Below are 13,969 nucleotides of genomic sequence, written 5' to 3'. Positions count from 1 at the left end.
AAACCTCACAAATCAAAGATGATTTAAACACATGATGCTGTTAAGTTGAAACTATCAACTTTTAAGTGCGATCCTAAGTTTCAAAAAAAAAAAAAAAAACTTTTAAGTGGGATCTTAAGCTGTCTACAGTCTAGTGAATCCGATTAGTATGTTTGTGACCCCTTATATAATGAGTTGATTTGGTCTGTTTCAATCTCGCGGAATGAATCATGTTGGGAACTTGCCATGGCATTTTTGTATATATTAATGCATATTTATTAGTTTGTAATTAATAACTAATTTGGGAGATATATATGATTTATCTATGTACACTAGATTCCTATATCAGAAATTAATCTATCTGGGTTAATTCTATAATAAGTCATTTTCATCCCAAAATTCTAGTAGTTCAAAACTTTGTGTATAATAATTTTTCTATTCCATAATAAGTCATTCTAACATTTTTTTCTTGTTATACAATAAGTGTCACTTTAAATTTTCAATGCAAATTATATTTATTTTCAATTGAAAATTAACTATAAATTGTATTGACTTAATAAATAATTTGTTTATATCAAATATTATTGATCAAATATGTGTAATTAATAACAAACTAAATACATTTTAATAATTTTCTTAATTTGTGTGAGAAAATGTCAAAGTGACATTTATTATAAAATGGATGAGCATTTTTCTTACAGATATTGCCCAAAAGAAAACAAAAATAATATTGACCAAAAAAACAAAACAACCATATTATATAACTAAATAATTCATTATTAATTAGTTTTCAATTGGAAATATATGAAATTATATAATACTATATATGGACTAATACACTCAATTGAATATACCGGTTACAAAAAAACTGAGATGTGGTCCGAATAAAATGAGTCAAAGAACTATCATTCTATCAAAGTTCATATCATAAAATGAAAGAAACCAGTACTAACATTTAAAAGACTTGGAATAATAAACTGATGAACCTTACACAAGCAACTAATTTACATCAATTGTATGCAATGATGTATTTGCTTTCGTGTTTTGGCTCGGACAAGTCGTACCATCCAACAGAAAGAGATTATGAGATCTTTACCAAAAAGTTTGTAGAGAGCGATGGACCCTTTCTATGACACATAGATGTAGTTTATGATTGACACATCTGATTGTGTTTGTTCAGAGATTTGGCTTTAGATAATAGCTGCAACTTATTTGTGATAAATAGGAAAAGTATAACGAAAAACATGACTTTATATATTTGTATAAATGTGTGCAGAAAGTTGGCTGTCAATGGTTCTCTATTATAATATGTGTGGGATCAAGTCAAGATCCCTCCAGTCATTTATTAAATTGTAAATAATAAATAGATAAAAAGTTATAATTGCTTGTGTCATAATTATTAGTTTAATTACTCCATTATTGTCTCCAACGTCTGCCATAATGCAGCCAGAGTTTTATTTTCTGGTTGTATAAGTTATTCATTAATTTATATATTTAAATGTTTTGATTTGGTCATTTCTCTTCATGATAGTTAATGTGGAACCATTCAATAATATTCGCTCGAATCTGATGCAGATGAGGAATGACAATGGAAACATGATTGGATAATGTTTTTGCTCTTGTTATATTATAATGGTGTACAAGTACAAGGTAATTTGTAATCGACACGTCTTGATATATATATATATATATGCATATAATCACATTATTGGTATTTTATTATAAGTATCTTAAAAATTATGAGAATTTTATCTCTCAAAGTATCTCATTCATAATATTTATTATAACATTTCGAGAACTTCTGTGAGAAATTTCTATTGTTGTTTTAAACAAATGAACTGTCTTTTCCTTTAAAATTCACATTGTGTACGTTTTTTTTTTGAAAAGTCACATTCTGTCGTATGTTTCACTAGAAACTTTATTCAAACTAAAATAAAATATTAAATAGATCGATAATAACAGATTTTGTATGTTTTGATATAAATGATTTATAAATATTTTTGTTTCAGTATAGAAATTATTTTATATTTCTATCATTTAAATATGTAGTGAAGATTGTATCTAATCTATTAATTTAGGGTTCTATTTTTATCTACTATTAACAAGTCATAGTAGGACCACTTAAAGAATTAGTCAATATGACATATTGATTATTTGTATTAACAATAAACCAACTATAAATATATTAACAATAAACCAACTATAAATTTGATTTTTTAATTATAATAAAATCTGTTGAGAAAGAATCTAACAAAATCTTAGTTTAAAATTTAATTTTTTTTTTATAAATAACACATTAATATATTTCGAAATTAGTAATATAATATTATTATAAGTAAATTTAACTAAAACTTATTATAAAAAGAAAATAAAAAATTCTTTATACTAACTTTTTTATAGATTCTATGATATATTCCGTATTATATAAAAATAGAAGTGCTATATGAATTAAATATTAAAAATATATTAAATAGGTAAATTAACAAAAAAAATTAATTTTATTTTTTAACTTAAATAAATTATTGATCATCATTATAATGGATTAAACTTCGAAAACTATATAATACTTTTATATTAAAATAAATGTATTAACATAAGTTAAAATTGTATATTTACAGCCATATATTATCTTTTTATTTATTTTGAAACTATTAGCAATATATTGCTTAAAAATGTTTACATACAAAAATATAATAGTATATAATAACCTTTAGTTCATATACTATTTAAAAATATGTTATTAGTAAAATATGAAATTTCAGTAATTCATTTAAAATATTAGTGACAAAATCAAATTTTAATTATAAATTTTATATTATTTTAATTGTAACAAAATTTGTTGATAAAAGAATTAAAAATATCACCAAAAATTCAAATATTTTATAAAATAATACAGTAATGTAGTACCAAAACAAATTCAAAATTCATGTATTATTCCAAACTCAAATAGTTGTGTAATTTTCCAAAGTTGTCTCGAAAAAAATATATTATTTTGAAAATAAATATTCAAACTCAAAATGATAATATTTCAAATTTTACAAAAGACAAAATCATGGATAATAAAGATTAACTTTTTGAAATGTACCTGAAAAAAACTAACTATATATGTTGTAAAAATTTAAAGTAACCTAATGTTTTGACGTCTTAATTTAAAAAAAATAGAACTTAATATCATAACATCCAAAACAAATATCCTATATAATAAATTTAATAAAATAGTATGATAGATACTACTATGTATAAAGTTTACTAAAACAATAGGATTATATTATTTAAAATAAATAAATCCCGTAAAATACTAAAATGAGATATGTTAAAATATATTTTCTTAAACACAACATGTAAATATAATTATTTTAGTCATATTTATTTTCTATAATATAAATAAATAAAATTTAAAAATGTATTATATGCCAAATTTTTAAATTAAAGAAAACAACATAATTTGAATGGGGTTCTCTATTTGAGTATTTCATATTTTTATTTTATTTTACCTAACTCGAAAATATATTAATAAGTAATAAAAATCAATAACAAAGTAATTTTTTTTTAAAAAAACCATTATATATTAATAATACTGAATAAGAAATATAAACAATAATATGATATAGTAATACAATATATAACACTAAAATAGAAATTATATATTTAAAACATTTTTAATAATATAAAATATATTTAAAAAATATAAATATATCCGCACGAACGTGCGGGTTAAAATCTAGTAACCAATTAAATTGCGCTGATTTTTCATTATTAGTCTAATTATATTGATTTTTACATTATATATATAATATTTTTTGGAAAAAGTAATTTTCTGTTTTTGGTTAGAACTTACGAAATAGCTGAAGTATTATATCTCCTTTGTTAAAAGAAAAAAAAAAACTGAATCAGATTAGAGCCAAAACACAAATTCAGAACTCATTTTGAACTATGAAGTAAAAAAAAAGTTAATGCAGATTTTCTATAAGAAAAATTCCTTAAAAGAATCGTCTTCGATAATTTTGGAGCTATGGAATATTGATTTACAAAACATGGTTTGACTTTGAGAGTTAACTTGATTACGTCTAAAGAATGTTCATTACCTATATTCATGGAACTAGTTCGAAAAGAAATGATTAGATCCTGGACAGTGTTTTAGCTCTGTTTTGATGGCAATCATTGTAGATAAGCAATGTCTAAAAAGAAACCTCAAATGTCTGAAGAACAAAGAAGCAAAAAAACAAAACTGATAAAATAAGATTCGAACCAGGGGTGGACAAAACACACAGATTACATCTCTCTCTAACTGAGACATTTTGTTGTTTAACCAGTAATGTTCTGAGACTTGTTGAGAATGACTCCTTCGTATTTAACTTGGAACCATTTCATGGCATCATCCTTCGTGACTCTGTGCTGGATTCCAACACGAGTCTTGCATCTTCTGCGACGCGCCACACGGTAACCAGGACGCTCAAGAACAACATAGAAGTCCATACCGTAGATTCCAGTGGACGGGTCATACCTAAAGAACCATACAAATGATTGATTACACAAAGAGGGTATCTTAAGTTGTTTCTATATCATCAGTGTTAGAAAGAGCGGGAATTACTTGATACCAAGGTCAATGTGCTCCTGAATACCGAAACCAAAGCAACCAGTGTCGCTAAAGTTCCTTCTCAAGAGCTCATACTCTTTAACCTTGAGACCACTTTCAAGGAGCTGCATAGCTTTATCTCCTCTGACAGTAACGTAGCAAGCAATCTTCTCGTTACGTCTGATACCAAAAGAACGAACAGTGTACCTCGCTGGAAAAGACAAAACTCAGAACACTATTTCGATAAAAGAAAGTAAACTCAAAACAGGAACAAGATGATTGTCCTAAACATGTCAGAACTCATTGCCAATGTTCTATTCACTATACTCATGACTGATTCAACTAGTAGTAGGAAGACTCACCTTTGGAGAAAACAGGAGTCTGGCCACTCAACTGTTCCAAGACCTTGGAGGCTCTGGTGAGACGATCTCCGCTCTCGCCGACGGAGATGTTGAGCACCAGCTTCTGCACTTTTATGTCCCTCATTGGGTTTGATAGCTTCTTCTCCGACGCCTGTTTCAACCACGAAGGATCAGTACAACAGTGTTTACTAAGAAACATCAAAACCCACAAGAAGATAACTACGACGGACCATTTGCGATTAAGGTTGCGAGAACACTCCGGAGTACGGCAAAGCTGGAAGCGAAAGAGAAGACAAAGAAGCCGCAGCAAAGATATGTAAACCCTAGATCTTATCGACTACTGAAATGACGACTTTAGCCTCATCCCTCCAACAAGCCCACGTTCCCCTCACGTGACCTAGCAGCGGTTCTTAAACATTTGATTTCGGTTAATACCCGGTTTGTGCTCAAAATAGGCCAGGATTGGTCCATAGATTAATATAGAGATTTGCTCTTTCTATTATTGGGATCAAACATTTCTTTGTTTTATTTAACAGTAATTTTGATGAAATTGTTGTTCCAGTATTGATCACTCAAATAAAGTGTTATATAGGTTTTAATTGATCACTTAAAGCCTAACATTTGTTGTTTTTCTCTGGTTTATTGTAAACCGACGCTTGCTCTCTACCGGGTGAATTAGGAGACCGAGCCAAGCTAAAGCTACTAGAGCAGCAGCCCCTACAGCTTCGTGGCGCGGACAATACTTGAATTCACGCGAACTTTACATATTGGTCCTTACACTTCAGTTTGGTGCAGCTAAGTCCCGAGAGTTAATATCGATCAAGCCTACGCTACACGTGACTAAGGCTCAACACTGGATAAGCAGGGCTCGAGATTGCATATCATACTTCTTGCAAACTTACTCGGACCAAATCAAACTCCAATTACATTTATCAATCATTACTACTCCTGGATTGATTGATAGTTCTTACGAGCGGAATAAAGATTTTGAATTCTGAATCACATTTTGTGATATGATGATATGTAAAGAGAACGAGCGGATTATTTATAATGACAGAAAGGTTCCAAACAGCTTTAGTTTCTTTGTTTTCTTACAAACCATAAAAGATTCCACACAGAGCTCTCTACTAAACCATTAAACCAGGCACACAGTTACTACAGCATAAACTGTAGTGAAACAGCGACTAGCTTTTTTTTCTTAACCTTTTGAGGAGGTTTTGTTATTACTTCTTTCCACGGAGTTTAGCTCCGAGTGCCCTCTCCAGCTTAATCAGGATCTGCTGGTTCGGTATTGCTTTCCCAGACTCGTATTCTTGGATCACTTGTGGCTTCTCATTGATCAGCTACACAACCAACCAACACATATTCATATTACAATCATGAATCAAATTACATGAAAACTAGAGAGACAGAGTGAAGAGAGAAAAGTAATATATACTTGAGCGAGCTGGGACTGGGTGAGCTTCTTCTCCCCTCGGGCATGCATGATTGCTTTCTTCAACTCAGTAGGCACACGTTCATCTGTATTTTAAACAAAACAATACACCTCATAAATACGCTGTTGAAGACAACCAATACACTTAAATCAATCTAACACAACAAAGAGAAACACGGTGATTATATGTAAAGGTATTGGGCTCATTTTACTATAATCCATCTACGAACAAAGACTTCATCTCACTATAACTACTGTGATTCACATAATACAGAGGAAGATAATACTAAACTACTAGCATTCAATACAGATATGAAGTTAATGATATTCATTGTGAATGAGAAGAGATTAGAAACTAACGAGCTAAGTTCTCAGTGTCATCATCAAGCCTCTTGGTGTTCAAAGAGGTGCCGCTTGAAGCCGCCTTGTTCGTTCCAGCATTGTCTATAACGCAACAACAAAACAAATCCACGTTAGATTTCAAAACCTCATACGATCACACCCAACAATAATCACCGTCAAATCGAAATCACTACAAACGAAAACCCTAATTTTTGAACCTAATCTCGATTCACTCGCCGAATCTCTCAACCTAGAACCAGATCTAAAAGAAAAAAACGCGAAGATCGAGAAGAAGAAGAAGGTAAACAAACATTTTCTGACGGATTCGATATCGGCGCCGCTTCTACGAGCAGCGTTGACAGTCTTCTCGTCGCGCTTGGCGGCGGCGTTGGGGGTTTTCTTACGGATCACCACGGGCTCCCAATCCTGAGTCATCGGTCCTACTCCTGCCATGGCTTCTTCTTTCTTTCTTCTTCGACCGCCTTTCTAGGGTTTCTTCTTTGTGGATGATGATAGAGAGAGAGAGTCTGGATAAAGCAGACCCAGCCTTATCGTTTTGCTTTTTTATATCTACGTTGTTTATGGGGGTAGTTTAGTAAATAGCCGACATTGATGGGGTCCACGCGAATTTTCAGCAAAATATCTTGACGAGACACTTGAGGCTTTCTTAAAGCCCGTTTGGACCTGGTAGGGAGGCCAATAATAGAACGGGCTGTTAACTTCTTTTTTTTTCTACCATCATCATCTGAATTATAATTTTGATTTATTTTTTTATATAAGAGAAATTTTATACTAATAAATAGGAAATTCACTCCAGTATATTTATTTAAAATAATAATATCTAAAATATGGAAAAATAAAAATTATTTATTTTATCTATAAATAATAGAAAAATAATAATTTCTGTTTTAAATGAATAAGTATTACCTCTAAATATTATTGGAGTAATTTTATCTCTAAATATTATAATAGAAAAAATATAAAGATATGTTATAATACACAAAATGTGGGCTTTGAAAAAAAAATCCACAAATGGTTACTTTTTTTTACCATATCTTGGATTATTGAATAGTATGAGATTTTGTTTGATGCCTTTTTCTTCTTTTTGCAAATATAGCAAATCCAATCAATGTCAAAATGTTGTCATATCTTCTTCATATAACTCAAAAGGGGGAATGTATCATCAATTTGTATATGTAACTTAACGTGTGTAACTGTTGCTGATTAGCAACAAAAAAAATACAGCTTAATTGTTGGTGTTTTTTTTAAAGACAACTTATTCTATTAAATTATAATCATAACTAATTGATATATATATATATATATATATTAATCTGTTTAATTATTTATATCTAAATAACTACTTTCTAAAATTAAAAAAAAAATATCCGTCCTTTGATGCTTTTTATTTATTGTTATGAGATTTTGTATGATGCTTTTTTTTTTTTTTGCATATATAGCAAATCCAATCAGTGTCACAATGTTCATATAACTCAATAGGGGGAATGTATCAATTTGTATATGTAACTTAACGTGTGTAAACTGTTGCTGATTGGCAACAAAAATTACAGCTGTAGTTGTTGGTGTCTTCCTTCTATCTTGTCTTCCTACAAAAGACAAAAGTCTAGAGAGAAGAAAACGCCAGTGGGAATTGATTCGAGCTACAAAGCAAGGGTTTAAATTGACTATTTCAAAAAGTGAGGGCAAACAAAGTGAATATCTAATATTGAAGGAGTCCCTGCGAATTCTCAACAAAATATATTTGCCAAGACGCTGAGGCTTTCTTAAAGCCCGTTTGGACCTGGTAAGGAGGCCGAAAATAAAACGGCCTATTAACTTCTTACCATCATCTCTAATAATGTATTTTTACTATAATAAATATGAAATTTGATTTAATATATTTATTTAAAATAATAATGTCTGTGATATAAAATATTTCTTTCTATATAAATAAAAAATAGTAATTTTTATTTTGAATGAATATATAGAGATAAATAGGAGTAATTTAAGTCAATATTATAGAAACAAATATAGAGATAATTTAGAAGTACTCTAAAATCCACAAATGGTTACTTTTCCTTTACCATAACTTGGATTATTTACGAGATTTTGTTTGATATTTTTTATTGCATATACAGAAAATACAATCAATGCCATTAAGAAGTTGTCATACCTACTTTATATAACTCAATAGGGGGAATGTAACTTAACGTGTGTGTAACTGTTGATTAGCAACCAAAAAAATACAGCTGTAATTGTTGGTGTGTCTTCCTACAAAAGACACAAAAAAGTCTATGGAGTCTTGACAGAAGAAAACGCAGTGGGTGGGAGGAATTGATTCGAGCTATACAAAGCAAGGGTTTAAATTGACTGTTTCGAAAAGAAAGGGGCAAAGAAAGTGAATCTCCAGATTGTTTAATGACCAATAAAGCAAAAGAGACAAGAAAAAGGATCAAATTCTGATTCTTCCTCCTCCGATTTTGACTCGATTCAATTCCTTCTTTCATCGTCGCCGTTCTTCTGATTTTTTTCAACTCATCTGCTCGAAAGGTCCCTCTCTTTTTTTATCTCTGTCTCTATCTCTTTAATCATTTGAAATTGAAATCCACTTGTCTTCTCCTGCTTGGCTGCTTCTATTCTAAGCTGTTCTTTTTTTGCTTTGCACCATTCATTTCGATTTAAGATTCAGTGAAATAAATAAAGTTTGCTTTTCAGTAACATCACTTTGCTTTGTTAGAGAGAGAGACCCTTAGCTCTCTGGATTTGTGATATCTGTTTAAAGTTGTTGTCTTTTTGTCTTTTATTCAGGGCAGGTGCTTGAGAATATCATTTGAAGAAGGTGATCGATCTCTGTTGCCCTTTTTTGTAATAGTAACGTACCAAAGTCCAAACCTTTAACACAAGAGTGATAGGAGGAGGTCAAGAACTTGGGAAGTATTGTTATCATGCCGTATTATATTCAGAGGCTTTTCAACACTTGCAAGGCCTCTCTCTCACCTAATGGACCTGTGTCTGAGGAGGCCTTAGACAAGGTTCGCAACATGTTGGGTACGCACTACGTTTTTTTGAAGTTTCGTTCCTGACTTCTGTCTTCATTTTTGAGTTTGCTTCCATCATGTTCTTTTAGGCACTCTGTTTTGCAGCTCATGATGTCTGAATTGCATTATTATGAAGCGAGACTAGTCTTGTAGCTGTCTTGCATGTTTTCTTTTAACTTTCTTCCATTTTTTTCTGTCTTGGAATCTCGCTTGCTCCATCATTCGTCTTCTTTTGGAAACTTTTTGTTGAGCATTGTGTCTGAATTGCAGTGCTATTTTTGAGTATCTCAGATTCTTGTGTCCTTAGACTACCGTTTTTTCCTTCTTTTGTCTTCAGTTTTGAGCTTGCTTCCATGTCTTTTCTTTTATCCTCATGTTTGAATAGCACTGCTATTTTGGGGGTGTTTTTGCACTCTCTTATGACGCCAGGCTAGTTCCATTTTTTGAGCATTATGTCTGAAATGCAGTGCTGTTTCTGAGTATCTCAGTTTCTTGTATCGTGATACTTTGTATGTTTTTTTAAAACAATTTCAGAGAAAATCAAGCCGTCTGATGTTGGTCTCGAACAGGAAGCTCAGCTGGTGCGTAACTGGTCTGGTCCTGGGAACGATCGTAATGGAAACCATAATTCTCTGCCAGCCATCAAATACCTTCATTTACATGAGTGTGACAGCTTCTCGGTATAAGCAAAAACTTTCTTTTGAGATTTTGCTGCTGCTGCTTTTAGCCATTATGTTCTAAGAAGTGCATAGTCCCCCTAGCTATGAAATCTTGAGATCATTCATATATCCAATATAAATCTTTATCCACCTGATAGGCTTGTATTCATAGTCTTTGCCCATGATAGGCTTCTCATGTTGTAACCAGAAGTACTAGTGATTATCAGGGTTTCTTGATTTTCTTGTCTGCTTATTATGACTTGATCATTGCTTTTCTGTCAGATTGGAATTTTCTGCATGCCACCTTCCTCTATCATACCACTTCATAATCATCCAGGCATGACAGTGGTAAGCAAGCTAGTCTATGGTTCGATGCACGTGAAGTCATATGATTGGGTTGAGCCTGATCCATCAGAGCTAGACGATCCATTACAAGGTAAAAAAAACATGTAAACCGTCCAATGTAACTTTCCAATATATATATATATTTTTTTCAACAAACTTTCTTTGAGTAAATCTATTATTCTCCATTTTATTCATAGCAAGACCTGCAAAGCTGGTCAAAGATACTGACATGACGGCTCCTTGCCCAGCAACCACACTATATCCAACAACCGGTGGCAACATCCATTGTTTCAAAGCCATTACTCACTGTGCAATCTTTGATATCTTATCTCCTCCCTACTCTCCTACTCATGGAAGACACTGCAACTACTTCCGCAAATCCCCAATACGTGACTTACCTGGTAATTAGATCTATAGCTTAACATAATTGGTTTAGGGTTATTGTTAACTATGGAAAATGTTGTTGATGATGATGATGATCTATGGAAAACAGGTGAGATTGAAGTGATGAATGGAGAAGTGATATCGAATGTGACATGGCTTGAAGAGTATCAGCCTCCAGATAACTTTGTGATATGGAAAGTTCCTTACAGAGGTCCTGTGATTAGAAAATGAGTTCATGACAAAGCACAGAAGAAATGAGCAGAGGAAATAAGAATGGAGCTGGAGAATAAAATTGGTAAACCATTCAGAAGGCTACTGGTTTGTGGTCAAAGAGGTTCTTTACGTATGATAATGTTTTACTACTATTTACATCTTTACTTTACTAGTTTTAATAATGATAATATTTTTGTCTACATAAAAGAACAATTGTCCACAAACAATGTAATTTAGTTTCATAAATTTACGGTTTCATCGATCCTTTTATTTTTCTATTTCATCCTCTTAAATATCAAAAATCATAGCAAGTTCATAGTTCATCTTGTGGCTATAAGTTACACATGAGAAACCTAACACTTGTTTTATAAAGAAAAAGCTAAATCAGAAATCCTCAAAACTGGTGTCGTTTGATTTCTCCACAAAACCACCAAACAACAGTAACACAGGTTCAACATTTAAATGATAAGCATCAGTACAAGACTATGAGAGTCCAAAATGTAATCAGCACTAAGATAAAACATAAAATCACCCAATTGAAAAACGAAACAAAAACCTTAGATCTTTCTTCTAAGCACTCGTCTTCCTCTTGGGTTTCAAACCACCACCAGACTCTTGTTTCGTAGCCTTTGTCTTCTTCTTTGGCTTTAACTCATCCTCACCCTTAGCCAATTTCTTCTTGGGTTTCTCAGCTTCTGCAACCTCAGCCACCTCCTTCTTCTTCGGCTTTAACTCATTCTCTTTCAACTTCCCCTTGGCAACTTTCTTCTTAGGTTTCTCACCCTCTGCAACCTCAGTCACCTTCTTCCTCTTCTTCTCAACACCAGCAGGCTCAACAATCTCATCATCATCAAGCACCTCAGACACATTACTATCCATATACCTAACCTCATGAATCCTACCCTTCTTCTTCTTCTTCTCCTCCTTCACCACACCACTCTCCTTCTCCTCTTCCTCAACAACAACACTCTCCCCACCATCAATCTTCAGCTTCAAATCAGGCACACTCTGATAAACAGGCAACGCCACGCTCCCCGACAGCTTCAAATGCAAAGACCTAACATACTTCCACTTCCCCGGCAACACCTCAACAACCCCCTTCAACGTCTCCACCACATTCTCCACAATCTCCACTCCTTCCATCGACAACTTCCCAACCTTCACAACGCTACACGTCCCCGTCCTAACGAAAAACATCGCCGATCCACAAACCTTCTCCACCTGCTCCTTCCAGTTCCTATGCTTCAAATCCACAGCCGCCGGAATCTTCTTTGTCTCAAAAAACTTCTTCCCGATCAGCCTCGGCAGGAGAGGGATCACTCTCCGATCCGCCAAGAACATCTCGTAAGAATCGCAGAGCTTCCGCTTCGACTCGAACGCCTTGTAATCGGGTTTGAGCTTCGAGAGCTTGAGGATCTTCGCGATCGGGACGTTATCGGATTCGATCTTCTTCCTCGCGTCTTCTTTGGTTAGTCCGCTTTTAGGTCTGTCGTCGATGATGAGGCAGAGCTCCGGGGAGGAGTCGATGAGGGGGTGAGGGAGGGGGATGAGGTGAGGCTTCGTGCGGTTTGTTTGAGGGATCTTCTTTAAGGTGACGATTAGGTAGACGAACTCGTCTTGCTCCAGGAGCTGTGGCTTCTCTGTTTTGGATTTCTCGGTTCTCCATTTGAGTAGGGCGGTGACGGCCGCGTCGACGGTCTTGGGGTTTACTCTTGAGGTTTGTGCGAGTTGTTGTTGTTGCTCTGGGTGCTGTGGCGGCGGCGATGGTGCGGTGGTGGTGGTCATTGATTTGAGATTTAGGGTTTAAGGAAAGAGGGAGAGGGAAGAAGTGGTGTGATTTGAAGATTTATGCATTGCTGATTCTGTGCCCTGGATGTTAATGGGCCTGACTTTCTTCGGCCCGCAAGTAAACTTTTTTTAGGACATGGGCTCAACTTTCAATCATGCTTGTATTTTTGTGATTTGTTTCTCTCTCTATATGTTTTCAAAAATGATGAGTGATTTTAATCATTTGAGTTATTATTTTATTTACTTTTGGAGAATTGTAGAGATGTTTGATTATATGGCAGATTGATTATTTGATTTGAGGTTCAATATGATGATAATTAACAGTTTGAGAATGAACATTATGACAGATTAACAGGTTGAGATTCTTAGGAATTTGATTTAAAGAGCAATATATATATGTGGAACAGTTTAATTATAAACATTTTGTGGAAGTTTAATTTTCAAGTAATTAGAACTTTAGAATTACATAAGGCTTAGATAAGATAACCAAAGGTGCATATTACAAATATTCAAAGGAGATTCAAGAATCATAAAATAAAACAACAAAAATCCCCTATATATTATTTGGGAAGCATTTAAAAAATATAAACCTTAATTTTGTAAGAATTAGAAAAGTACCTCATCCTACGTGTCAATCAATTAGAACTTTAATTAATCCTATGTGGCATCATTACATTCAATTGAAAAATTGGTTGGTTTACATTAGAATTTCATTTATCGCTAGATACATTCAATATTAAACTATATGATATTATGTAATGCAATGTACAATATTATAGAGGATAGGAGCGTATGATTCTCTTTTATGTGTCAGAGATAAAAACACAAACTATGAACCATGATAGAAA

The 13,969-nt window shown here is 32.9% G+C and overlaps 4 protein-coding genes across 5 annotated transcripts; 1 reads left to right on the top strand and 3 right to left on the bottom strand.

The window, feature by feature from the left end:
- Positions 1-4,125: 4,125 nt before the first annotated feature.
- LOC108852166 (60S ribosomal protein L11-2) lies at positions 4,126-5,241 on the bottom strand. The gene is made up of 4 exons (XM_018625669.2): positions 5,148-5,241; positions 4,918-5,068; positions 4,571-4,766; positions 4,126-4,483 (listed from the first exon to the last, which is right to left on the bottom strand). The coding sequence occupies exons 1-4, from the start codon at positions 5,148-5,150 to the stop codon at positions 4,285-4,287; spliced, it is 549 nt and encodes a 182-aa protein (XP_018481171.1). The 5' UTR covers positions 5,151-5,241; the 3' UTR covers positions 4,126-4,284.
- A 698-nt stretch (positions 5,242-5,939) lies between these two features.
- Positions 5,940-7,233, bottom strand: LOC108851610 (multiprotein-bridging factor 1b-like). Its single transcript, XM_018625064.2, has 4 exons — positions 7,006-7,233; positions 6,713-6,796; positions 6,356-6,438; positions 5,940-6,260 (listed from the first exon to the last, which is right to left on the bottom strand). The coding sequence occupies exons 1-4, from the start codon at positions 7,145-7,147 to the stop codon at positions 6,141-6,143; spliced, it is 429 nt and encodes a 142-aa protein (XP_018480566.1). The 5' UTR covers positions 7,148-7,233; the 3' UTR covers positions 5,940-6,140.
- Positions 7,234-8,992: 1,759 nt separating this feature from the next.
- Positions 8,993-11,597, top strand: LOC108853946 (plant cysteine oxidase 5). Of its 2 annotated transcripts, none has more exons than XM_018627423.2 (6): positions 8,993-9,244; positions 9,508-9,742; positions 10,267-10,412; positions 10,674-10,827; positions 10,934-11,137; positions 11,230-11,597. In XM_018627423.2, exons 2-6 carry the CDS (start codon positions 9,640-9,642, stop codon positions 11,349-11,351), a joined length of 729 nt encoding a protein of 242 aa, XP_018482925.1. In that variant the 5' UTR covers positions 8,993-9,244; positions 9,508-9,639; the 3' UTR covers positions 11,352-11,597. The 2 variants fall into 2 exon arrangements, with proteins under 2 accessions (XP_018482925.1, XP_018482924.1); XM_018627422.2 differs by having other exon boundaries at positions 9,503-9,742.
- A 172-nt stretch (positions 11,598-11,769) lies between these two features.
- On the bottom strand, positions 11,770-13,166 carry LOC108852039 (uncharacterized). Its single transcript, XM_018625529.2, has one exon. The coding sequence runs from the start codon at positions 13,116-13,118 to the stop codon at positions 11,904-11,906; it is 1,215 nt and encodes a 404-aa protein (XP_018481031.1). The 5' UTR covers positions 13,119-13,166; the 3' UTR covers positions 11,770-11,903.
- Positions 13,167-13,969: the final 803 nt, after the last annotated feature.

The sequence above is a fragment of the Raphanus sativus genome, chromosome 4 (genome assembly GCF_000801105.2).
Source record: "Raphanus sativus cultivar WK10039 chromosome 4, ASM80110v3, whole genome shotgun sequence".
Taxonomy (NCBI): Eukaryota; Viridiplantae; Streptophyta; class Magnoliopsida; order Brassicales; family Brassicaceae; genus Raphanus; species Raphanus sativus.
Note: the sequence above shows the minus strand (reverse complement) of the source record. Positions and strands in the feature narration are given on the sequence as shown.